The 27,692-nt window shown below is 31.8% G+C and overlaps 1 protein-coding gene across 1 annotated transcript in view; it reads left to right on the top strand.

The window, feature by feature from the left end:
• The window catches only part of LOC148947598 (G protein-coupled receptor dmsr-1-like), a 118,497-nt gene that overhangs the window by 54,814 nt on the left and 35,991 nt on the right, over positions 1-27,692 (top strand). The window contains exon 2 of the mRNA XM_089096160.1: positions 16,706-17,532. Within this exon, the coding sequence (XP_088952286.1) occupies positions 16,706-17,532 (827 nt within the window). The remainder of the gene's footprint in view (positions 1-16,705; positions 17,533-27,692) is intronic.

Below are 27,692 nucleotides of genomic sequence, written 5' to 3'. Positions count from 1 at the left end.
TTCTACAAGTAGCCATGTCTTGATGCCTGCAAAATAATTGATTTTAATTCAAAATCAGCACGCAACATCTTCCAAGAACAAAAAAAAATTGTTTTTAAGCCCTAAAAAGGGGTTTTCCCAGATTTGCCTCTCAATCACTCGGATTATCTGTCTTGACTTTTTCTACAATTAGCCATGTCTTGATGCCTGCAAACAACTTTATTTCCAAATCATTTTTATACAATCCTAAAAAGCGCTTATCCCAGATTTGCCTCTTAATCACTCGGACTATCTGTCTTGGCTTTTTCTATAATTAGCCATGTCTTGATGCCTGCAAACTACCTGATTTTCAATGAATCTATAGTACAGCTGTGTATTCATCTACAGCTGTATATTCTATCTACAGCAAGCAACTAGCTCCATGAAAAAAAAAATCAGTTTCACGACGAGAAAAAAAAATCAATGTACAAGTTTCACGAAGAGAAAAAAATATCAGGCAACAAGTTTCACGAACAAAAAATCAGAAAAATATCAACACGCAAAAACTTCCTTGAACAAAATCAGTTTCAGAGGAGAAAAATCAAGTACAAGTTTCGCAAAGAGAAAAAGTTTTACGAACAAAAATCAGCGCTCAGCAAATTCCACGAATAAAATATCAGAACGCGACAAGTTACGCGAAAAAAATAAGTTCCATGATGAGAAAAGTTAATGTATAAGTTTCACTAAGAGAAAAATCAACATGTAACAAGTTTCAAGGACAAAAATCCACAGGCAACAAGTTACGAGAACGAAATCAGCACGCAATAAGTTTCATGAAAAATATCAGTTTCAGAAGGAGAAAATCAATGTGCATGCTTCACGAAGAAAAAAATCAGCACGCAACAAGTTTCGCGAACAAAAATCAGCACGCAGCAAGTTTCATAAACAAAAAAACGAAAATGCAATAATTTCCACGAAATCGTTGTAACCGGGGGTCAGATGCCAGGGGGGAAGTGGAATTGGATATCACAGAAAGGAGATAGTAGTCAAAGAACTTCACAATTTTATGAAGAGTTATTGACAAATTTTAGAAAATCATGGTTATTCATTGTGTCAGTGAAAAATCTTAGACGAATTTGCTTGTAAACTGAGTTTGTATTCTATTGAAGCAAATCTAATTTTTGGAAAAGGGGAAAACACCTCCAAAGGGTGTAATGGGTCTTGGTAAAAGTTAGAGGATCAGATATGGTACATCAAAGAAGCTTAATGTGAAGGTTTCATGCGTTTATCTACAAGAAATGTCGAATTTGTTGCTTTTTCGATGAAAAATGTAAAAAATAGAAAACTCAAGCTAGTAAAATTGATGAATGTGATGCAGTAGTCAAAGAACTTAACAATTTTGTGAAGATTCAGTGAAAAATCTTAGAAAATCATTGGTTATTCACTGTGTTAGTGAAAAATGTTCGTCAATTTTGCTTGTAATCTAAGTTTTGTATTCTATTGAAACCAATTTGATTTTTGAAAAAGGGGGGAAATAGCTCCGAAGGGTGTAACCGTTCTTGATAAAACTTACAGAATCAGATAAAGTATATCAAGGAATCTTAATGTGAAGGTTTCACACGTTTATTTACAAGAAACGTAGAATTTGTTGCTTTTGCAATGAAAAAAAAAGGTGAAACATGGAAAATTTAAGCTGGTAAAATTGAAGATTGTGAAATAGTAGTCACATAAACTTAAAAATTTGTTAAAAATCAGGGTAAAATTATGGAAAATGATGATTATTCACTGTATTAGTGAAAAACCTTCGACAATCTTGCCTTTAATCAGAGTTTTGTGTTCTATAGAAGCAAATTTGATTTTTGTAAAAATGGAAATAAGCCTCCAAAGGGTGTAACGGGTCATGGTAAAAGTTACAGCATCAGATACAGTAAATCAAATGATCTTAGTGGGAATGTTTGTCACGTTTATGTACAAGAAATGTAGAATTTGTTGCTTTTTCGATGAAAATATGTAAAAAATGGAAAATTCAAGCTGGTAAAATTTATGAGTGTTGGGTAGTAGTCAAAGAAGTTCACAATTTGTGGAAACTCGGGGCAAAAGCTTAGAAAATCATGGTAATTCACTGTATCAATGAAACAAATTTGACAATTTTGCCTGTAATCTAAGTTTTGTATTCTATTGAAGCAAATTTGATTTTTGAAAAAGGGGAAAACAGTAGAAAGGCCTTAGTGACTCCCACGCGAACCACGTGGCTTATGGTTTTTGTCAGTGAGAATGAAAAAACAGTATTTTTCTCACTTGAAAAAACAGGAACTTTCTCACTTTTATGGATATTTTCTTGGATGGTTATGGGTGTTGGTCAATTTACTTGATGTTTTTCATGGATGTCAACAACAATTTATGTCTATTTTATGGTTTTTGTCAGTGAGAATGAAACAACAGGAACTTTCTCACATTTATGGATGTCAACATGAGCTCGTGACAGGGCACCAAATATGGGCATAGAGTCATTAGGATTATCGATCGAGTCTAATGGGGGTCAAGGTCAATCGATCTGTTGTTGTTTGGCCACGTGTAATGACATGAGGGGTGATTTACATAATCGCTCGGGGAATTATTGATTTATGACATGGGGGGGTGATTTACATAATCACTAGGGGCAATGTATTGATCTAGTACTCGAGGGGGAAGTGAATTTCCGAGAACTTGATTTACATAATCGGTGGGGGAGAATGTATTGATTTACGAAAGGGGAATTAAGAAACAAACATGTCTTCTTTGATCTTTAGGTTAACCTAACCTGAGAACTTGATTTACATAATCAGCGGGGGAATTATTGATTCACGAAAGGGGAATTAAGAAACAAACATAGCTTCTTTGATCTTTAGGCGAAACTAACCTGATAAATTGATTTACATAATCGGCGGGGGAATTATTGATTCACAAAGGGGAAGTAAGAAACAAACATGGCTTCTTTGATCTTTAGGCTAACCTAACCTGAGAAATTGATTTATATAATCGCTAGGGGAATGTCTTGATTCACGAAGGGGGAATTAAGAAACATTATGGCTTTCTTTAATCTTAGGTCTGAGGGATAAACGTTCTTTAGGTCAGAGAGAAAAATTAATATTCTATTTTTAAATAGGGCTTCATCGATCTTTACTGTCAGGAATTAGAAATGACATCACTTGTTATCTTGGAATTATGCGGGAGTCTAAAGAGATAGAAATTCTATTTTTAAATACGGCTTCACTGAGCTTTAAGTCGGAGAGATAAATTGATATTCTAACGAAACCTTAATAGTGTAGCTAGGAACATTTATGAGATGAAGAGATTAACGTAGGAAAGGGTTTCCTAGAAATTTCAAATGTGACAGCGCAGGGATGCCAAAAACAAAAGGAACACGCTGAGATTACGTTTCGGGATTATTTGGGTGAAACGGTTTTAGACATTTTAGGGAATTATTTCGGCGAAACAGTTAGAGACATTTTAAAAGATGATCTTAGAAAAGGTTTTAGAAGAGGTTTTGAGTGTGGTCGTTATAATACACAAGTTCTATTTGAACAGTGTCGTGAGGTCCTCTACCCCAATCCCAAAGGGCCCCGATCGCCCTACCCCGACCCAAAGGGCTCCGATCCCCCTACCCCAACTCCAAAGGAACCCCCGGTCCCCAAAGGTTCCCCGGGCTCCCATCCGGCCCCCCAGACCCCCAAAGGCCCTCCCCGGGCCCCCAAAGAGTCCCCTCCATATTTTTAAATACTTTTTTAAGGCTTTATTATATCTTTTCAGAGAAAGTTACTTTCTTAATGTCCCTCCTAAACCCATTTTACAAGTTGAAATGGGCGAAACCGTTTTAGGCATTTTAGGGAATTATTTCGGCGAAACAGTTAGAGACATTTTAAAAGATGATTTTAGAAGATGTTTTAGAAGAGGATTTGAGGGTAAGACTCTGTGGTCGTTATAATACACAAGTTCAATTTGAACAGTGTCTTGAGGTCCCCTACCCCAACCCCGAAGGAAGCCCCCGGTCCCCCTAATGCCCATCGAGCCCCTAAAGACCACCGGAACCCCATCCCCCCCCATTTTTAAAAAATAATTTTTGAATTTTTTTAACATGGTATTTTTTTAATTTTTTTACGTATCTTAAAATGACATGAAATATGCTTACGGCTCTACCAATCGTACACTGTGCTTGTTCATAGACACGACGCGGCTTTCCCACTGGTACTCTATGGCAGGTTATCGAGACTACCTAGTTTATTGCGTGCATTAAATCAGTATTTTTTATCCAGTGGAAAGATAAACACACAATTCACATCTGTAAAAAAGTGAAGATTTCGACAAAAGTGTGTGCACATGAAAAAATCCTCGTCGTGTTGAATGCTGACAAGGAGAAATACCTGAACAATGAAACGAGTGCAAGTGGTAACACTATTGGAAATGTATGCATGCGTTGTCATGACAGCGAGAAGTTAGATTTCTTTGGAGTACCCAAGAATTTCAATCGTGTAAACGGTGGATATGCGAGAGTAACATTACCAGAGAAATTAGTGCTCAAAGAGATTGCAAACTTAAAAATAATTGTCGATGATCGGGGACAACTCCTTGCTACTGTTGCTGGAAACACATTACCTGTTGATAGATCCTATCATCATCTTTCCGGTATTAGCATTTTAAAGAGAACAAGAAGAAGACAAGCATACTCCTGCAATAATGTCATTAATCATATCTTGTCAATATGTCAAAACTGCTATCTTTGTAAAAATAATGTGACAATAGACAGTGAAATCGCAGGCAGAATAAAAAGGACATTAGCAGACAATATCATCAATGAATATAAAAATGAATTGACGGAAAGTGAAGCGCAAGTGTACTAATAATGTATAATAATGTATTTAACGTATTTTTATATTAATATTCTACATTTCGTTATTTCATTAAAAATATCTTATGCATTATTTTGTTAAGTGTTCATTATTTTTAGGGTATGCTAGAACGTCAAACGTTCAGAATATCTATTAAAAGGGTCAGAGATGTAAGAAAAAGAATTTTAGAGATAAAGATACTACTAGCAGGCTCAATTTTTCATAGAAGATAGAAAAGTTCAAGATCTCTTCTGAATTTTACCAAAAAATACAATTCAATTCTAATTTCACCAGAGAAAATAAAAAGCTTCCACTTCAGTTTTAAGTTCACCAAGACATAAAAAATTTAAAGTTCACTTCTAAATTTTTCCATAGAAGATAGGAAAAGTTATACTATGATTGTGATTATTTTCCATGAAGATAAAAAGTTTCATTTAAATTCTAAATTTTCTTAAATTCAATTCCGACCTTTCTCAAAGAGTCAAATTTAAAGTTCTATTCCAAATACTTTCCGGAAAGAAGAAAAGTTCAACTTCGATTCTGAATTTCCTCAATGAAAATGAAATAATTTATTGATCATTTCTATTTTCACAAAATAATATAAAAATTTTCCACTTCAGTTCAGATTTTTCTCAAACAGATGAAAAAATTTAAAGTTCTGTTCCAAATATTTTCCCGAAAGAAAAAAAGTCCCAAGACATAAAAAATTTAAAGTTCACTTCTAAATTTTTCCGTAGAAGATAGGAAAAGTTATACTATGATTGTGATTATTTTCCATGAAGATAAAAAGTTTCACTTTAATTCTAAATTTTCTTAAATCTTAAAATGACATGAAATATGCTTACGGCTCTACCAATCGTACTCTGTGCTTGTTCATAGACACGACGCGACTTTCCCACTGGTACTCTATGGCAGGTTATCGACACTACCTAGTTTATTGCATGCATTAAATCAGTATTTTTTACACAGTGGAAGGATAAACACACAATTCATATCTGTAAAAAGTGAAGATGAATTATTCGACGAAAGTATGTGCACATGATAAAATCATCGTCGTGTTGAATGCTGACAAGGAGAAATACCTGAACTATGAAACGAGTGCAAGTGGTAACACTATTGGAAATGTATGCACGCGTTGTCATGACAGCGAGAAGTTAGATTCCTTTGGAGTACCCAAGAATTTCCATCATGCAAACGGTGGATATGCGAGAGTAATATTACCAGAGAAATTATTACTCAAAGAGAATGCCAACGTAAAAATAATAGTTGATGAAGAGGGACAACTTCTAGCTAATGGTTCTGGTAGCATGTTAGCCGTTGTTAGATCTTATCGCTATCTTTCCGGTGTTAGCATTCGAATGAAAGCAAAGGGAAAAAGAAGACATGCATACAGCTGCACCAACATCATAAATCATATCTTGTCAATGTGTCAAAACTGCTATCTATGTAAAAGTAATGTGACAATAGACAGTGAAATCGCAGGCAGAATAAAAAGGACATTAGCAGACAATAACATCAATGAATATAAAGATGAATTGACGGAAAGTGATGCGCAAGTGTACTAATATTGTATAATAATGTATTTAACATATTTTTATATTAATATTCTACATGTCGTTATTTCATTAAAAATATCTTATGCATTATTTTGTTAAGTGTTCATTATTTTTAGGGTATGCTAGAACGTCACACGTTCAGAATATCTATTAAAAAGGTCAGAGATGTAAGAAAAAGAATTTTAGAGATATTTATACTACTAGCAGGCTCAATTTTTCATAGAAGATCGAAAAGTTCAAGCTCTCTTCTGAATTTTACCGAAGAACACACTTAAACTCTAATTTCACCAGAGAAAATAAAAAGCTTCCACTTCAATTTTAAGTTCACCAAGACATAAAAAATTTAAAGTTCACTTCTAAATTTTTCCGTAGAAGATAGGAAAAGTTATACTATGATTGTGATTATTTTCTATGAAGATAAAAAGTTTCACTTTAATTCTAAATTTTCTTAAATTCAATTCCGACCTTTCACAAAGAGTCAAATTTAAAGTTCTGTTCCAAATATTTCCCCGGAAGAAGAAAAGTTCAACTTCGATTCTGAATTATCTCAATGAAAATGAAATAAGTAATTGATCAATTCTATTTTCCCAAAATAATATAAAATTTTCCACTTCAATTCAGATTTTTCTCAAAGAGATGAAAAATTTAAAATACTGTTCCAAATTTTTCATAGAAGATAGAAAAGTTCAAGTTCTCTGCTGAATTTTACAAACGAACATAATTCAATTCTAATTTCTCAAGAGAAAATAAAAGGCTTCCACTTCACTTTTAAGTTCACAAAGACATAAAAATTTTAAGTTCACTTCTAAATTTTTCCATAGAAGATAGGAAAAGTTATACTATGATTGTGATTACTTTCAATGAAGATAAAAAGTTTCACTTTAATTATAAATTTTATTAAATTCAGTTCCAACTTTTCTCAAAGAGACAAAAAAAATTTAAGTTTTAAATTTTAGATGAAAAATTTAATAATCACAATCATAGTATAGCTTTTCCTATCTTCTATGGAAAAATTTAGAACTGAGCTTTAAATTTTTTATGTTTTGGTGAACTTCAAACAGAAGTTTAGGCTATTTATTTTCTCTGGAGTAGTTAGAATTGAATTGTGTTCTTTGGTAAAATTCAAAAGAGAACTTGAACTTTTCTATCTTCTAATAAAAATTTGGAACAGTATTTTAAACTTTTTCCTTTCTTTGAGAAAAATCTGAACCGAAGTGGAAACTTTTTATATTATTTTGGTGAAATAGAATTGATCAATAACTTATTTCATTTTCATTGAGAAAATTCAGAATCGAAGTTGAACTTTTCTTCTTCCGGGAAAATATTTGGAGCAGAACTTTAAATTTTTCATCTCTTTGAGAAAAGTCGGAACTGAATTTAAGAAAATTTAGAATTAAAGTGAAACTTTTTATCTTCAGGGAAAATAATCTGTGGAAGCTTTTAATTTTCTGTGGAGAAATTAGAATTGAATTGTGTTCTTTGGTAAAATTCAGAAGAGAACTTTAACTTTTCTATCTTCTATGAAAAATTTGGAAGTGAACTTTAAATTTTTATGTCTTGGTGAACTTAAAACTGAAGTGGAAGCTTTTTATTTTCTCTGAAGAAATTAAAATTGAATTATGTTCTTTGCTAAAATTCAGATGAGAACATGAACTTTTTTATCTTCTAAGAAAAATTTAGAACAGTATTTAAAATTTTTTCGTCTCTTTGAGAAAAATTTGAACTGAAGTGGAAACTTTTTATATTATTTTGGTGAAATAGAATTGATCAATAACTTATTTCATTTTCATTCAGAAAATTCAGAATCGAAGTTGAACTTTTCTTCTTCCGGGAAAATATTTGGAACAGAACTTTAAATTTTTTCACCTCTTTGAGAAAAGTCGGAACTGAGATTAAGAAAATTTAGAATTAAAGTGAAACTTTTTATCTTAATGAAAAATAATCTGTGGAAGCTTTTTATTTTCTCTGGAGAAATTAGAATTGAATTGTGTTCTTTGTTTAAATTCAGAAGAGATCTTGAACTTTTCTATCTTTTATGAAAAATTTGGAACAATATTTAAAATTTTTTCATATCTTTGAAAAAAATCTGAACTGAATTTAAGAAAATTTAGAATTAAAGTGAAACTTTTTATATTCATGGAAAATAATCACAATCATAGTATAACTTTTCCTATCTTCTACGGAAAAATTTAGAAGTGAACTTTAAATTTTTCATGTCTTGGTGAACTTAAAACTGAAGTGGAAGCTTTTTATTTTCTCTTGAGAAATTAGAATTGAATTATGTTCGCTGGTAAAATTCAGAAGAGAGCTTGAACTTTTCTATCTTCTATGAAAAATTTGGAACAGTATTTTAAATTTTTCATCTCTTTGAGAAAAATATGAATTGAAGTGGAAACTTATATATTATTTTGGGAAAATAGAATTGATCAATAACTCGTTTCATTTTCATTGAGAAAATTCAGAATCGAAGTTGGACTTTTCTTCTTTCGTGAAAATATTTGGAACAGAACTTTAAATTTTTTCATCTCTTTGGGAAATGTCGGAACTGAATTACAGAAAATTTAGAATTAAACTGAAACTTTTTATCTTCATGGAAAATAGTCACAATCATAGTATAACTTTTCCTATCTTCTATGGAAAAAATTTTAACTGAGCTTTAAATTTTGTATGTCTTGGTGATCTTAAAACTGACGAAGAAGTTTTTTATTTTCTCTTGGTAAATTAGAATTGAATTGTGTACTTTGGTAAAATTTACAAGTAAACTTGAACTTTTCTATCTTCTATGAAAAATTTGGAAGAGTAGTTTAAATTTTTTCATATCTTTGAGAAAAGTCGGAAGTGAATTTAAGAAAATTTAGAATTAAAGCGAAACTTTTTATCTTCATAGAAAATAATCACAATCATAGTATAACTTTTCCTATCTTCTATGGAAAAATTTAGAAGTGAACTTTAAATTTTTATGTCTTGGTGAACTTAAAACTGAAGTGGAAGCTTTTTATTTTCTCTGTAGAAATTAGAATTGAATTATTTTCTTTACTAAAACTTATATGAGAACTTGAACTTTTATATCTTCTAAGACAAATTTGGTACAGTATTCCGAATTTTTTCCACTCTTTGAGAAAAATCTGAACTGAAGTGGAAGCTTTTTATATTTTTCTTATGAAATAGAATTGATCAATAACTTATTTCATTTTCATTGAGAAAATTCAGAATCGAAGTTGAACTTTTCTTCTTCCGTGAAAATATTTGGAACAGAACTTTAAATTTTTTCATCTCTTTGAGAAAAGTCGAAACTGAATTTAAGAAAATTTAGAATTAAAGTGAAACTTTTTATCTTCATAGAAAATAATCACAATCATAGTATAACTTTTCCTATCTTCTATGGAAAAATTTAGAAGTGAACTTACAATTTTTATGTCTTGGTGAACTTAAAAGTGAAGTGGAAGCTTTTAATTTTCTCTTGAGAAATTAGAATTGAATTATGTTCGTAGGTAAAATTCAGAAGAGAACTTGAACTTTTCTGTCTTCTTAGAAAAATTTCGAATAGTATTTCAAATTGTTCATCTCTTTGAGAAAAATCTGAAGTGAAGTTGAAAATTTATATTATTTTGTGAAAATAGAATTGATTAATAACTTACTTATTTTTCATTGGGATAATTCAGAAACGAAGTTGAATTTTTTTTCTTCCGGGGAAATATTTGGAACAGAACTTTAAATTTGACTTTGTGAAAGGTTGGAATTGAATTTAAGAAAATTTAGAATTAAAGTGAAACTTTTTATCTTCATAGAAAATAATCACAATCATAGTATAACTTTTCCTTTCTTCTAAGGAAAAATTTAGAAGTGAACTTTAAATTGTTTGTGTCTTGGTGAACTTAAAACTGAAGTGGAAGCTTTTTATTTTCTCTGGTGAAATTAGAATTGAATTGTGTTCTTTGGTAAAATTCAGAAGAGAACTTGAACTTTTCTATCTTCTATGAAAAATTGAGCCTGCTAGTAGTATCATTATCTCTAAAATTCTTTTTCTTACATCTCTGACCTTTTAAATAAATATTCTGAACGTTTGACTTTCTAGCATACCCTAAAAATAATGAACACTTAACAAAATAATGCATAAGATATTTTTAATGAAATAACGACATGTAGAATATTAATATAAAAATACGTTAAATACATTATTATACATTATTAGTACAGTTGCGCATCACTTTCCGTCAATTCATCTTTATATTCATTGATGATATTGTCTGCTAATGTCCTTTTTATTCTGCCTGCGATTTCACTGTCTATTGTCACATTATTTTTACATAGATAGCAGTTTTGACACATTGACAAGATATGATTTATGATGTTGGTGTAGCTGTATGCATGTCTTCTTTTTCCCTTTGCTTTCATTCGAATGCTAACACCGGAAAGATAGCGATAAGATCTAACAACGGCTAACATGCTACCAGAACCGTTAGCTAGAAGTTGTCCCTCTTCATCAACTATTATTTTTACGTTGGCATTCTCTTTGAGTACTAATTTCTCTGGTAATGTTACTCTTGCATATCCACCGTTTGCATGATGGAAATTCTTGGGTACTCCAAAGGAATCTAACTTATCGCTGTCATGACAACGCGTGCATACATTTCCAATAGTGTTACCACTTGCACTCGTTTCATAGTTCAGGTATTTCTCCTTGTCAGCATTCAACACGACGATGATTTTATCAGGTGCACATACTTTCGTCGAATAATTCATCTTCACTTTTTACAGATATGAATTGTGTGTTTATCCTTCCACTGTGTAAAAAATACTGATTTAATGCATGCAATAAACTAGGTAGTGTCGATAACCTGCCATAGAGTACCAGTGGGAAAGCCGCGTCGTGTCTATGAACAAGCACAGAGTACGATTGGTAGAGCCGTAAGCATATTTCACGTCATTTTAAGATTTAAGAAAATTTAGAATTAAAGTGAAACTTTTTATCTTCATGGAAAATAATCACAATCAAAGTATAACTTTTCCTATCTTCTACGGAAAAATTTAGAAGTGAACTTTAAATTTTTTATGTCTTGGGACTTTTCTTCTTCCGGGAAAATATTTGGAACAGAACTTTAAATTTTTTCATCTGTTTGAGAAAAATCTGAACTGAAGTGGAAAATTTTTATATTATTTTGGGAAAATAGAAATGATCAATAACTTATTTCATTTTCATTGAGGAAATTCAGAATCGAAGTTGAACTTTTCTTCTTTCGGGAAAATATTAGGAACAAAACTTTAAATTTAATTCTTTGAGAAAGGTCGGAATTGAATTTAAGAAAATTTAGAATAAATGTGGACCTTTTTATCTTCACAGAAAATAATCACAATCATATTATAACTTTTCCTATCTTCTATGGAAAAATTTAGAAGTTAACTTTAAATTTCTTATGTCTTGGTGAACTTAAAACTGAAGTGGAAGCTTTTTATTTTCTCTGGTGAAATTAGAATTGAATTGTGTTCTTTGGTAAAATTCAGAAGAGATCTTGAACTTTTCTATCTTCTATGAAAAATTAAGCCTGCTAGTAGTATCTTTATCTCTAAAATTTTTTTTTCTTACATCTCTGACCCTTTTAATAGATATTCCGAACGTTTGACGTTCTAGCATACCCTAAAAATAATGAACACTTAACAAAATAATGCATAAGATATTTTTAATGAAATAATAACATTTAGAATATTAATATAAAAATATGTTAAATACATTATTATACATTATTAGTAAACTTGTGCTTCACTTTCCGTCAATTCATCTTTATATTCATTGATGATATTGTCTGCTAATGTCCTTTTTATTCTGCCTGCGATTTCTCTGTTCCCCCGCCGATTATGTAAATCAATTTCTCAGGTTAGTTTCGCCTAAAGATCAAAGAAGCCATGTTTGTTTCTTAATTCCCCTTTCGTGAATCAATAATTCCACCGCCGATTATGTAAATCAATTTCTCGGGTTAGGTTCGCCAAAGATCAAAGTCGCCATGTTTGTTTCTTAAGTCCCCTTTTGTAAATCAATACATTCTCCCCCACCGATTATGTCCATACCGTTCTTGGACCTTCTCTTCCCCCGCTAATACTAGATCAATACTTTACCCCTAGTGATTTTGCAAATCACCCCCCAATTTCATAAATCAATAATTCCCCGAGCGATTATGTAAATCACCCCTTATGTCATTACACGTGGCCAAACAACAACAGATCGATTGACCTTGGCCCCCATTAGACTCGATCGATAATCCTAATGACTCTATGCCCATATTTGGTGCCCTGTCACGAGCTCATGTTGACATCCATAAATGTGAGAAAGTTCCTGTTTTTTCATTCTCACTGACAAAAACTATAAAACAGACATAAATTGTTGTTGACATCCATGAAAAACATCAAGTAAATTGACCAACACCCATAACCATCCAAGAAAATATCCATCAAAGTGAGAAAATTCCTGTTTTTTCAATTGAGAAAAATACTGTTTTTCCATTCTCACTGACAAAAACCATAAGCCACGTGGTTCGCGTGGGAGTCAATAAGGCCTTTCTACTGAAAACACTTCCAAAAGGTATAATGGGTCTTGGTAAAATTTAAAGCCTCAGATAAAGTACATCCAAAGATCTTAGTGTGAAGGTTTCACGCGTTAATGTACAAGAAATGTAGATTTTCTTCCTTTTTCAATGAAAATATGTAAAAAAAAAATGGAAGGTTCAACCTAGTAAAATTGACAAGTGAGAGTTAGTAGTTAAAAGAACTTCACAATTTGTGGAAGCTCAGGGGAAAATTTTAGAAAATCATGGTTATTCACTGTATCAAAGAAAAAAAAATTGACAATTTTCCTTGTAATCTAAGTTTTGTATTCTATTGAAGCAAATTTGATTTTTGAAAAAGGAGAAAACACCTCCAAAAGGTGTAACGGGTCATGGTAAAAGTTACAGCATCAAATACAGTACATCAAAGAATCTAAGTTTGAAGGTTTCACATGCTTATCTGCAAGAAACGTCTGAAGAAAAGTCTCAGAGGTGATGATGTGATATCAAAGGATGCCGCAGAGCAGTAACAGCGTGGCACTGTTGCATGAATTGCTTGGAGTGTCACGCTCTAGCAATGAAATGACGATTTCCCACTGTTCAAATAATAAAGAAGTGTTTATTTTAGATAAAGAGGCTTATTTTTGGTGGGAAAAGGTTGAAAATGTCCTAGGAATGATGAGGGGTGGTGCCACGTGAATGGCAGGGGAGCTGGTGAGTAAGGTGATGGTGGTGTTGAGTGTCTTGGAGGTTATTATGATAGGCTTGACCTGCAAAAACCTGAATCACCGGATTGAAGTATAATTTTTAACAAGAAATGTCTGAAAATGTCTTAGGAGTGATAAATGGGGTGTCAGAGGGGCAGACAATAATATCTCTGTGGTGTGAATTGCATTGAGTAACATGTTCTACAGCTTAAAAAATAAAGTTGGAATTTAAAAAAAAATATTTCGTGGAGGGAGTAGGGACGGAAAATCTAACATGAACTCAGAGAAATGATGCGTTTCCATTAAAAGCTCTTAATAGAGTTTAAATTTATCTCTAATATCATCCCCGGCCTCTGGAAATGATTAAAAGGGGGCTGGGGGCTGTCTTATATTGTCACGGTGGTTAAATATTAATAGTATTGGCTACAAAAACACTGTATTTTCGTTAAGGGTTCTCGGAAATACCTCAATACGGCCTAAATTTGCAACTAATATCAACCTTGCCCGTCTGAAAATGATTGCTAGGACGTATTTTTCTTCAAAGCATCGTTATTTTTGTTTCTACTTTATTCTTTATAAAATTTTTCACGTTTTATTTTTTATTCGTCGTGTTTTTTAACTGCTTTTTCTTTGTTTTAATTAATAAAAATTTTATTTACAAATGTCTGTGTTTTTAAGATTTGTTGTTTAGGACGAGTCTTCAATACCTAAACGTTTATACAACTTAAGCATCTTGTAGTCCAATTTCGCCTTCCTTACTAAAAATAAATTAAGAACAATCAACAGTATTATCTGGTATCACTCCCTGAAAAGCTTTTCTTAATGAACAGGTGCAATTTCTGGAAAAAGAAATCCTCCGTCTGCATGCCAATTATCACAGATGTAATAAACACTTCATTCTAGCATGCGCGAAAAATGGGAAGTCTCTCACATGTAGTAGGTAATTTCTAGAATATATTAGCCAGGACTAAATACTGTAAATAGCCCACTGGTCCTGGCACTTGGGGCGTCGTTCCATTGGATGGAGAATGATCCTTCAAGTCCTACCGAGGACAAAAGAATTAAAGAAAAAAAGGAAAGCCTTGAAAGAAAGAAAAAAATGCTTTGAAAAAAAAAACACCTTGAAAGTTTTGACGAAAATTAGAATGTCAAAGAGGTATTATGTGACAATGATGTGCGTGCTGCCATTATGTAAGATGCGCGCTGTCATTACGTATGATCAGCTCCGTCATTACGCAACGTTTCCGCCTTCATTTCACAACATGAGCGTCATCATTAAGTAATATGTGCCGGCATTACGCAACATGTGCCCTGTCATTACGTAAGGTGTGTGTCGCCATTAAGTTATTGACACAATCAATGTATTGCGACCCCTGGTCACGGAAACATGTTGTCGCAGGACCGTAAGAAACAAGGGTGTGCCGTTAAACCTTCTTCTTGATTAAAATAACAAAAGAATAGTGCCTGTGGGCGTCTTAGAATCCAAAAAGAGGATACTGCTACCATCAATCACTTTTGACTCCTAAAAAGGCCAGTCAGACTTTTAATTTCAAATTCAATGAGGTCCTCCGAAGCTCCTCGACCACGTTCAATTGAAGTGAATCTGGGAAAGTAATTATGACGATAAGTAATATTTAAGGCTAATGAATATTCACCAGAGGTGACGGTGGAGCTTTGGCTCTGATACAAGACAATAAGGAAAAGTTATAATGTCGGTATTTCGAGATGGGGGTCATAGGCGAGACAGCCCCGCAGCATAAGTACGTGGTTCAACTTATATAGTTGTATTTGTTCCATATTCGAAATTTTGACAGCTTATCGAGGTGCCTCACAACTACTACTAGGTCTCAGGTCAAGCCTTGTGATCAGCATTTGAATGTAATTTGGTCGATCATTGCTCATGGTCTCGGTCAGAAATGGACTCAGCAATATATTTCAGTGTGCAGGAAAGAATATTAAATAAAACAGAATACATACAACAGACATTAATTTGTAGGAAACTGCCAAAAAAGTTAAAATTTCACTACTTTGGAGAAGGTGACGCGTCCGAAATCCCGGCATGGTATGTCCATAATCCGAAAGTAGCCCTTATCTTTACATTGCTCTAATGGTTTTCGACAGAGTTACTTTAGAACCAGAGGGAACTGGCATGACAGACTCACATTCCCCACTTTCAGTCATGCTCTTTGGAAAATGATTTCTAAGAACTGTTTAGCAAAAAGCTAATTTCAGCTGTCTCATAATCCTTTTATAATATACAAATATTGCTTGGGAAAACATGCAATTTTGCATACTTATAGTATTACATCTCAAATTGAATTGTTGAGTGCTTTCTGACATCGCTCCGAACCAACAATTCTATGTCTCGAAAAAATTCCCCTGTATCCCTTTTTAATCTTCGGCTTGCCATTTTCTCCTGTTTCATGCCGCAAAATCTTAACAACAGAAAAAGGTCGCTCCATCTGTGATCGAAATCAACCCTACTGTCGGTAAAGCAAACGTGATAGCCATTATGCAATAAATATAGAACCAATTAAATATATCTTATGCAGATTATTGTTCGAGCGAAGAATGCTCATATTTTACACTTCTTTCTATGTAGTTCCCCTGCTATATTCTATGAAAACCCCGCAACTTTATAACACACAAAATTTTGTCACATTCATGTTAGTTATTCAATATTTACGTTAGGACACTTTCACTCGTTAATGCAGCTTTCCTTTAAAATGGTTTTGCGATTTGTGCCGAAGCAACATAATGTGCAAGAGCATAAGTTCACATTAAAGTAAATCAATAACAGTTTCTTGAATATTCAGATTTGAATTTGAAAAAAGTTAAACTGAGCAGGTACATTCACTAGATGGGGCCTGCAGCCCTTCCCCTGCAATATGTAGTATTTAGACTTTTTCGTATAAGCTCTAACATTTTACAGTAAAATTTCTTTGTATTCTCTTTTTTAAACTTGAATACCCCCCCCCCTCAGAAAACAGAGACCAGCTCCAAAATTAATTCTTGTGTATATGCTACCTACTAAGACTTAGTTAATCTATATTTTTTCCTTAATTCTTGCATTTTATTTTCAGATTTCGAGATGAGATCCCTTCTCCAGCCATGGAGTAATAAAATCATGTTAGATAATTTGAGAAAATTCAACTTAACATTCCAAGACCTAGAGGATTTCAATTTATATTCAAAAAATATTTCCGCGCAAATGAACCAATCATATATGCTGGAATATGAACCAAACAAACAACCATCTTTTTTAGAAAATGAAGATCATATCCGAGATAAGATACCCTATTCAGGGAATGACTTTACAACCAGTGATTTCACATCCTGTGAACTATTAAAGGATTTCCATGCAGCGTACGAAAACGTTCATGGATATTTAAGCTTAATTATCTGTGTTATAGGTACTATCTCAAATTCTGTAAATATAATTATACTTCGACATAGAGATTTAATATCACCCTTTAACAATTTGTTATGTGCCCTGGCAGTAGCAGATGGACTAGTTATGTTAGAGTATATCCCATATGCTGTGCATATGTACATTACTCCACAGACAAGACAAAAGGAGGATTATCTATCTTATGGCTGGACACTGTTCACCCTAATACATGCAAATTTCACTGTTGTTATTCACACTGTGTCTATATGGATTACGTTAACTTTGGCGTTTTGGAGATATCTTTCACTTAAAAATGCTGGAATTAAAAAAGTTTTTTGCTCTGAAAAAGGAAGTATTGTTGCAATATTAGTTGCCTTTTTAGGATCAATCATTCTCTGTATTCCATGCTACCTGACGTTTGCCGTTTCTGAACAGAAGGATAGTATGAATAATGGAACAAAAACATACGTGATAACCGTTAGTGAAATGGCTCGCTCTAATGGCGAGCTACTACTAAAAGTAAGTATCAGCTTAGTTTAGCCAGCCTATGCATTAGGGTTACTATTACCAGATATGGCAATATTTCTGCTGTCGGTTCTTGCTGTCTGACATCTGAACCATAATCGCCTATACACTTTCAAAGTAATTGATTCATATTAAAAAACTATTGACAGTTGAAATTGGTCCTTGACCTACATTTTATTAACAACATAGCATTTTTAAGACTTGGGAGTCAAAAGGTCAATGAACTTTGTACGTAGGCTAATGATTTTGAAAGTATGTCGATATTTGCAAAGAGTGAGCGTCTGGTCACTGTAGCCAGCCTCAAGACTAACAACAATATAGGGAGTAGTTTAACATTTAAATAATGATTTCGGAAATAATACACGTTTGAATGTTCAGCTGGAGGGCTGTCATTAAAATGATAAGGTGTTGAAAGACCTAGGACTCAGTAATGCCTGTGGGGTATAAGACTTTACGTTTTGTTTCGAATGTAGAAAGCTGGTCATCGTAACTCTTGGTTACACCGACAGTCATATCTAGTACACAGGGACCCATAGTAACAAAAAAGAAAAGAGATTTTGAAGAAACTGTTCATTTAAAAACATTTTACAGCTCTATTAAAATGAGAATTGTTGAATTTTTTTTTATGAAAACATCAAAGATTCAATGGTGCTAAATGTTCCACCAATTCTTTTTAGATATCAGGATATTTGTAAAAACAAATTTATCTTTATTAATGTCTTCTGTCATACACTTTCAGCAATGATTTTTATTTCAGACCATTCGTCTCAAATTTATTAAAAATCAATGGATTTAATTAAGCTTTCAATTTAAGCATTTTAATTATTTTTCAGTAAAACACGATTGAGACTTTAGCCTTTCAGAGGGTATGAAGGGGCGGCAACACTATGTTTGTATGTCGTTAAATTCTCGACAAAAGTTATTTTTAACAATTCATTTTGTTTTAAATGAACCTCATTTTCGTTGTTAGTAGTAACCTACCTATTGAAATGAACCGTGCTTGCGTAATTTGTCTTATCTCTAGCATCTACAAGAATATACACTACAGTTACACGTGGACATTTTAAAAAGCGGGCAAACCTTTACAGACACCTGTTCCATTTCTTTGAAGTATGTGCTATCAGACTGGTATTTCTGATTTTTTGGACAATTGCCTTAACTCGAGAGTAGTTTGTTATTAAAGTGTCTTTGCTAATTAAAAAATTGAATGCTACAATCATAATCATTTGATTGACAATTGCGAAAAGGGATAACGAATTTACAAATTGGACTGTGTGAATGATATTATTCGAATAATAGGGAAAAAAACAGAGCTAGATAACATTTGCGAATTGGATCGTATGAAGGTGGAGGAAAAAAAAGAGTTAAACTGATTAGCAGTTAAGGTAATCCCGAAGGGCTTGTTAACTCAGGCAATTTGTTATAAATTTGAGACAACATCAATCTATGAAAATGCTTAACGATGATAGAATGACATTGTGAGTTGACCTAGCTTTACCTCACCGATGTGTTCTGTATAATACACAAGTGGTGTTTGAACAGTGTTGTCAATTTAAAATAGGGTCTAACGTTATAGTATACAAAAAAGATGATACTAAGAGAGATGCAGATGGCAACAAAAGCTTTTTAATAACGGATAGCTTTACTTCTTCGATGTGTTCTGTATAATACACAAGTGGTGGGTTGATGGCAGCGGGGTGTCTTAGAGTACTTATAGTGCTGTACTGTGGGCCGAATTGCTTGTGAAAAAATCCGAATGAATGAGTTGAAATTAAATTTTTAACTAGAAATTGCTGAAAAGTGTTTTGGGGGAAATGGGTTGATGGCAGATGGATGTCTTAGCGTAGTTATAGTGTGATAGTGGGGGGCGAGCTGCTTGCAAAAAACCCAAATGAATGAGATTAAATAAAATTTTTAAATAGAAATGGCTGAAAAGTGTTTTGGGGGAGATGAGGCGATGACAGAGGGGTGTCTTAGTGTAGTTATAGTTTGATAGGTGGGGGCGAATTACTAGCCTAAAATCTGAGCTAATAAGGGTTTACGACCGTAAACTCTAGTATTTTGTAAGAAAAGTATGGAAAATATAATTCTCTGGTTCAAATGTGAAACTTAAGTCCAGTTTTGGATCAAAAAATAAACTATTTCTGTAAAATCTGAGCTAATAAGGGTTTTTGACCGTACACGCTAGTTTCATGTAATAAAATTTTGGAAAATACAATTCTCTGGTTCAAATTTGAAACTTAGGTCCATTTTGGATCGAAAAATAAAACTATTTCCGTAAAATCTGAGCTAATAAGGGTTTTTGACCGTAAACTATAGTTTTTGTAAGAAAATTATGGAAAATAAAATTCGTTTGCTCATAGGTGAAACTTAATTCCCGTTATGGATTGAAAAATAAACTATTTCCGTAAAATCTGAGCTAATAAGGGTTTTTGACCGTAAACTCTAGTTTTATGTAAGAAAATTATGGAAAATACAATTCTCTGGTTCAAATTTGAAACTTAAGTCAATTTTGGATCGAAAAATAAAACTATTTCAGTAAAATCTGAGCTAATAAGGGTTTTTGACCGTAAACTCTAGTTTTTTGTAAGAAAATTATGGAAAATACAATTCTTTGGCTCATATGTGAAACTTAAGTCCAGTTATGGATTCAAAAATAAACTATGTCTTTAAAGTCTGAGCTAATAAGGGTTTTCTGTGCATAAACTCTAGCTTTTTGTAAGACAATTATAGATGATACAATTGTCTGGTTCAAATGTGAAACGTAAGTCTATTTTTGGATCGAAAAATAAAACTATTTCCGTAAAATCTGAGCTAATAACGGTTTTTGACCGTAAACTCTAGTTTCTTGTAAGAAAATTATAGAAAATACAATTTTCTGCTTCAAATGTGAAACTTAGGTCCATTTTGGATCGAAAAATAAAACTATTTCCGTAAATTCTGAACTAATAAGGTTTTTTGACCGTAAACTCTAGTTTTTTTTGTAAGAAAATTATGGAAAATACAATTAATTGGCTCATAAGTCCAGGTATGGATCGAAAAATAAAACTATTTCAGTAAATTCTGAGCTAATAAGGGTTTTTGACCCTAAACTTTAGTTTTATGTAAGAAAATTATGGAAAATACAATTCTCTGGTTCAAATGTGAAACTTAAGTCCATTTTGGATCGAAAAATAAAACCATTTCCGTAAAATCTGAGCTAATAAGGGTTTTTGACCGTAAACTCTAGTTTTTTGTAAGAAAATTATAGAAAATACAATTTGTTGGCTCATATGTGAAACTTAAGTCCAGTTTTGGATTGAAAATTAAAACTATTTCCGTAAAATATGAGCTAATAAGGATTTTTGACCGTAAACTGAATTTTTTGTAAGAAAATTATGGAAAATACAATTCCTTGGATCATAGGTGATGCTTAAACCCTGTTACTGAGTTACCACAAAACTATTTCTGTAAAATCTGAGCTAATCAGAGTTTTTGGCCGTAAACTGTAGGTTTATGTAAAAGTGCTATTGAAGCCATAATTCGTTGGTTAACACTGAACTCGTTGGTCTATTTTGGATCAAAAAATAAACTATGTCTGTAAAATCTGAGCTAATAAGGGTTTTTAACTGTAAACTCTAGTTTTTTGTAAGAAAATTATGGAAAATACAATTATCTGGTTCAAACGTGAAACTTAAGTCCATTCTGGATCGAAAAATAATACTATTTCCGTAAAATCTGAGCTAATAAGGGTTTTTGACGGTAAAATCTATTTTTTTGTAAGAAAATTATGGAAAATACAATTCTCTGGTTCAAATGTGAAACTTAGGTCCATTTTGGATCGAAAAATAATACTATTTCCGTAAAATCTGAGCTAATAAGGGTTTACGACCGTAAACTCTAGTATTTTGTAAGAAAATTATGGAAAATATAATTCTCTGGTTCAAATGTGAAACTTAAGTCCAGTTTTGGATCAAAAAATAAACTATTTCTGTAAAATCTGAGCTAATAAGGGTTTTTGACCGTACACTCTAGTTTCATGTAAGAAAATTTTGGAAAATACAATTGTCTGATTCAAATGTGAAACTTAAGTCCATTTTGGATCGAAAAAAAACTATTTCAATAAAATCTGAGCTAATAAGGATTTTTGACCGTAAACTCTAGTTTTTGTAAGAAAATTATGGAAAATACAATTCGTCGGCTTATATGTGAAACTTAAGTCCAGTTATGGATCGAAAAATAAGCTATGTCTGTAAAATCTGAGCTAATAAGGGTTTTTGACCGTAAACTCTAGTTTTATGTAAGAAAATTATGGAAAATACAATTCTCTGGTTCAAATTTGAAACTTAAGTCCATTTTGGATCGAAAAATAAAACTATTTCCGTAAAATCTGAGCTAATAAGGGTTTCTGACCGTAAACTCTAGTTTTTTGTAAGAAAATTATGGAAAATACAATTTTTTGGCTCATATGTGAAACTTAAGTCCAGTTATGGATCAAAAAATAAACTATTTCTGTAAAATCTGAGCTAATAAGGGTTTTTGACCGTAAACTCTAGTTTTTTGTAAGAAAATTATGGAAAATACAATTCTCTGGTTCATATGTGAAACTTAAGTCTATTTTTGGATCGAAAAATAAAACTATTTCCGTAAAATCTGAGCTAATAACGGTTTTTGACCATAAAGTCTAGTTTCTTGATAAGAAAATTATAGAAAATACAATTCTCTTGTTCAAATGTGAAACTTAGGTCCATTTTGGATCGAAAAATAAAACTATTTCCGGAAAATCTGAGCTAATAAGCGTTTTTGACCGTAAACTCTAGTTTTTGTAAGAAAATTATGGAAAATACAATTCGTTGGCTCATAAGTGAATCTTAAGTCCAGTTATGGATCGAAAAATAAAACTATTTCCGTAAATTCTGAGCTAATAAGGGTTTTTGACCGTAAACTCTAGTTTTTTGTAAGAAAATTATGAAAAATACAATTGTTTGATTCAAATGTGAAACTTAAGTACATTTTGGATCGAAAAATAAAACTGTTTCAGTAAAATCTGAGTTAATAATGGTTTTTGACCTAAACTCTAGTTTTTGTAAGAAAATTATAGAAAATACGATTCGTTGGCTCATAGCTGAAACTTAAGTCCAGTTCTGGATCGAAAAATAAAATATTTCTGTAAAATCTGAGCTAATAAGAGTTTTTTACCGTAAACTCCAGTTTGTTGTAAGAAAATTATGGAAAATACAATTCTCTGGTTCAAATGTGAAACTTAAGTCGATTTTGGATCAAAAAATAAACTATGTCTGTAAAATATGAGCTAATAAGGGTTTTTAACTGTAAACTCTAGTTTTTTGTAAGAAAATTATGGAAAATACAATTCTCTGGTTCAAACGTGAAACTTAAGTCCATTTTTGGATCGAAAAATAAAACTATTTCCGTAAAATCTGAGCTGATAAGGGTTTTTGACCGTAAAATCTTTTTTCTTGTAAGAAAATTATGGAAAATACAATTCTCTGGTTCAAATGTGAAACTTAGGTCCATTCTTGATCGAAAAATAATACTATTTCAGTAAAATCTGAGCTAATAAGGGTTTTTGACCGTAAACTCTAGTTTTTTTGTAAGAAAATTATGTAGAATACAAGTCTCTGTTTCAAATGTTAAACTTAAGTCCATTTTAGATCTAAAAATAAAACTATTTCCGTAAAATCTGAGCTAATAAGCGTTCTTGACCGTAAAATCTAGTTTTTGTAAGAAAATTTTAGAAAATACAATTCGTTGGCTCATAGGTGAAACTTAATTCCCGTTATGGATCGAAAAATGAACTATTTCTATAAAATCTGAGCTAATAAGGGTTTTTGACCGTAAACTCTAGTTTTTTGTAAGAAAATTATGGAAAATACAATTCTCTGGTTCAAACGTGAAACTTAAGTCCAATTTTGGATCGAAAAATAAAACTATTTCCGTAAAATCTGAGCTAATAAGGGTTTTTGACCGTAAACTCTAGTTTCTTTTAAGAAAATTATGGAAAATACAATTCTCTGGTTCAAATGTGAAACTTAGGTCCATTTTGGATCGAAAAATAAAACTATTTCCGTAAAATCTGAGCTAATAAGGGTTTTTGACCGTAAACTCTAGTTTTTGTAAGAAAATTATGGAAAATAGAATTCGTTGGCTCATAAGTGAAACTTAAGTCCAGTTATGGATCGAAAAATAAAACTATTTCCGTAAAATCTGAGCTAATAAGGGTTTTTGACCGTAAACTTTAGTTTTATGTAAGAAAATTATGGAAAATACAATTCTCTGGTTCAAATGTGAAACTTAAGTCCATTTTGGATCGAAAAATAAAACCATTTCCGTAAAATCTGAGGTAATAAGGGTTTTTGACCGTAAACTCTAGTTTTTGTAAGAAAATTATGGAAAATACCATTCGTTGGCTCATAGGTGAAACTTAAGTCCAGTTATGGATCGAAAAATAATACTATTTCCGTAAAATCTGAGCTAATAAGGGTTTACGACCGTAAACTCTAGTATTTTGTAAGAAAATTATGGAAAATATAATTCTCTGGTTCAAATGTGAAACTTAAGTCCAGTTTTGGATCAAAAAATAAACTATTTCTGTAAAATCTGAGCTAATAAGGGTTTTTGACCGTAAACTCTAGTTTCATGTAAGAAAATTGTGGAAAATACAATTCTCTGGTTCAAATGTGAAACTTAGGTCCATTTTGGATCGAAAAATAAAACTATTTCCGTAAAATCTGAGCTAATAAGGGTTTTTGACCGTAAACTCTAGTTTTTGTAAGAAAATTATGGAAAATACAATTCGTTGGCTCATAGGTGAAACTTAAGTCCCGTTATGGATTGAAAAATAAACTATTTCCGTAAAATCTGAGATAATAAGGGTTTTTGACCGTAAACTCTAGTTTTTTTTAAGAAAATTATGGAAAATACAATTCTCTGGTTCAAATTTGAAACTTAAGTCCATTTTGGATCGAAAAATAAAACTATTTCCGTAAAATCTAAGCTAATAAGGGTTTTTGACCGTAAACTCTAGTTTTTTGTAAGAAAATTATTGAAAATACAATTTTTTGGCTCATATGTGAAACTTAAGTCCCGTTATGGATCAAAAAATAAACTATTTCTGTAAAATCTGAGCTAATAGGGGTTTTTGACCGTAAACTCTAGTTTTTTTGTAAGAAAATTATGAAAAATACAATTCTCTGGTTCATATGTGAAACTTAAGTCTATTTTTGGATCGAAAAATAAAACTATTTCCGTAATATCTGAGCTAGTAAGGGTTTTTGACCGTAAACTCTAGTTTCTTGTAAGAAAATTATAGAAAATACAATTTTCTGCTTCAAATGTGAAACTTAGGTCCATTTTGGATCGAAAAATAAAAATATTTCCGTAAAATCTGAGCTAATAAGCGTTTTTGACCGTAAACTCTAGTTTTTGTAAGAAAATTATGGAAAATACAATTCGTTGGCTCTTAAGTCCAGTTATGGATCGAAAAATAAAACTATTTCCGTAAATTCTGAGCTAATAAGGGTTTTTGACCGTAAACTTTAGTTTTATGTAAGAAAATTATGGAAAATACAATTCTCTGGTTCAATTGTGAAACTTAAGTCCATTTTGGATCGAAAAATAAATCTATTTCCGTAAAATATGAGCTAATAAGGGTTTTTGACCGTAAACTCTAGTTTTTGTAAGAAAATTATGGAAAATACAATTCGATGGCTCATAGGTGAAACTTAAGTCCAGTTATGGATCGAAAAATAAACTATTTCTGTAAAATCTGAGCTAATAAGGATTTTTGACCGTAAACTGAAGTTTTTGTAAGAAAATTATGGAAAATACCATTCGTTGGCTCACAGGTGAAACTTAAGTCCAGTTATGGATCGAAAAATAAACTATTTCTGTAAAATCTGATCTAATAAGAGTTTTTGACCGTAAACTCTAGTTTCTTGTAAGAAAATTATGGAAAATACAATTCTCTGGTTCAAATGTGAAACTTAAGTCGATTTTGGATCAAAAAATAAACTATGTCTGTAAAATCTGAGCTAATAAGGGTTTTTAACTGTAAACTCTAGTTTTTTGTAAGAAAATTATGGAAAATACAATTCTCTGGTTCAAACGTGAAACTTAAGTCCATTTTTGGATCGAAAAATAAAACTATTTCCGTAAAATCTGAGCTGATAAGGGTTTTTGACCGTAAAATCTAGTTTTTTGTAAGAAAATTATGGAAAATACAATTCTCTGGTTCAAATGTGAAACTTAGGTCCATTTTGGATCGAAAAATAATACTATTTCCGTAAAATCTGAGCTAATAAGGGTTTTTGACCGTAAACTCTAGTTTTTTTGTAAGAAAATTATGGAAAATACAATTCTCTGGTTCAAATGTGAAACTTAAGTCCATTTTGGATCGAAAAATAATACTATTTCCGTAAAATCTGAGCTAATAAGGGTTTTTGACCGTAAAATCTAGTTTTTTGTAAGAAAATTATGGAAAATACAATTCGTTGGCTCATAGGCGAAACTTAAGTCCAGTTAAGGATCGAAAAATGAACTATTTCTATAAAATCTGAGCTAATAAGAGTTTTCGACCCTAAACTCAAGTTTTTTCTAAGAAAATTATGGAAAATACAATTCTCTGGTTCAAATGTGAAACTTAAGTCTATTTTTGCATCGAAAAATAAAACTATTTCCGTAAAATCTGAGCTAATAAGGGTTTTTGACCGTAAGCTCTAGTTTCTTGTAGGAAAATAATGGAAAATATAATTCCATGGTTCAAACTTGAAACTAAGATCCATTTACGATCGAAGAAAAAAACTATTTCCGTAAAATATAAGCTAAGAATGAGTTTGTGCCGTAAAATCGATTTTATTTTAATAAGATTAGGGAAAATAGAATTCGTCTGGCTCATAATGTGAAACTTAAGTCCAGTTATGGATCGAAAAATAAAACTATTTCCGTAAAATCTGAGCTAATAAGGGTTTTTGACCGTAAACTTTAGTTTTATGTAAGAAAATTATGGAAAATACAATTCTCTGGTTCAAATGTGAAACTTAAGTCCATTTTGGATCGAAAAATAAAACCATTTCCGTAAAATCTGAGCTAATAAGGGTTTTTGACCGTAAACTCTAGTTTTTGTAAGAAAATTATGGAAAATACCATTCGTTGGCTCATAGGTGAAACTTAAGTCCAGTTATGGATCGAAAAATAAACTATTTCTGTAAAATCTGAGTCCAATTATGGATCGAAAAATAAAATTATTTCCGTAAAATCTGAGCTAATAAGGGTTTTTGTATTTTCCATAATTTTCTTACAAAAAACTAGATTTTACGGTCAAAAACCCTTATTAGCTCAGATTTTATTTTTCGATCCATAACTGGACTTAAGTTTCACCTATGAGCCAACGAATTGTATATTCCATAATTTTCTTACAAAAAACTAGATTTTACGGTTAAAACCCTTATTAGCTCAGATTTTACGGAAATAGTATTATTTTTCGATCCAAAATGGACCTAAGTTTCACATTTGAACCAGAGAATTGTATTTTCCATAATTTTCTTACAAAAAACAAGATTTTACGGTCAAAAACCCTTATTAGCTCAGATTTTACGGAAATAGTATTATTTTTCGATCCAAAAATAGACTTAAGTTTCACGTTTGAACCAAGGAATTGTATTTTCCATAATTTTCTTACAAAAAACTAGAGTTTACAGTCAAAATCCCTTATTAGCTCAGATTTTACAGACATAGTTTATTTTTTGATCCAAAATCGACTTAAGTTTCACATTTGAACCAGAGAATTGTATTTTCCATAACTATTTCTGTAAAATCTGAGCTAATAAGGGTTTTTGACCGTAAAATCTAGTTTTTTGTGAGAAAATTATGGAAAATACAATTCTCTGGTTCAAATGTGAAAGTTAGGTCCATTTTGGATCGAAAAATAATACTATTTCCGTAAAATCTGAGCTAATACGGGTGTTTGACCATAAAATCTAGTTTTTTGTAAGAAAATTATGGAAAATACAATTCGTTGGCTAATAGGTGAAACTTAAGTCCAGTTATGGATCGCATAATGAACTATTTCTGCAAAATCCGAGCTAATAGGGGTTCTTGACCGTAAACTCTAGTTTTTTGTAAGAAAATTATGGAAAATACAATTCTCTGGTTCAAAT

The sequence above is a fragment of the Artemia sp. Qi Xiang Cuo genome, chromosome 10 (assembly GCF_049724085.1).
Source record: "Artemia sp. Qi Xiang Cuo chromosome 10, ASM4972408v1, whole genome shotgun sequence".
Classification (NCBI taxonomy): domain Eukaryota; kingdom Metazoa; phylum Arthropoda; class Branchiopoda; order Anostraca; family Artemiidae; genus Artemia; species Artemia sp. Qi Xiang Cuo.
The sequence above is the reverse complement of the archived record's forward strand: the minus strand, read 5'-3'. Positions and strand labels throughout refer to the sequence as shown.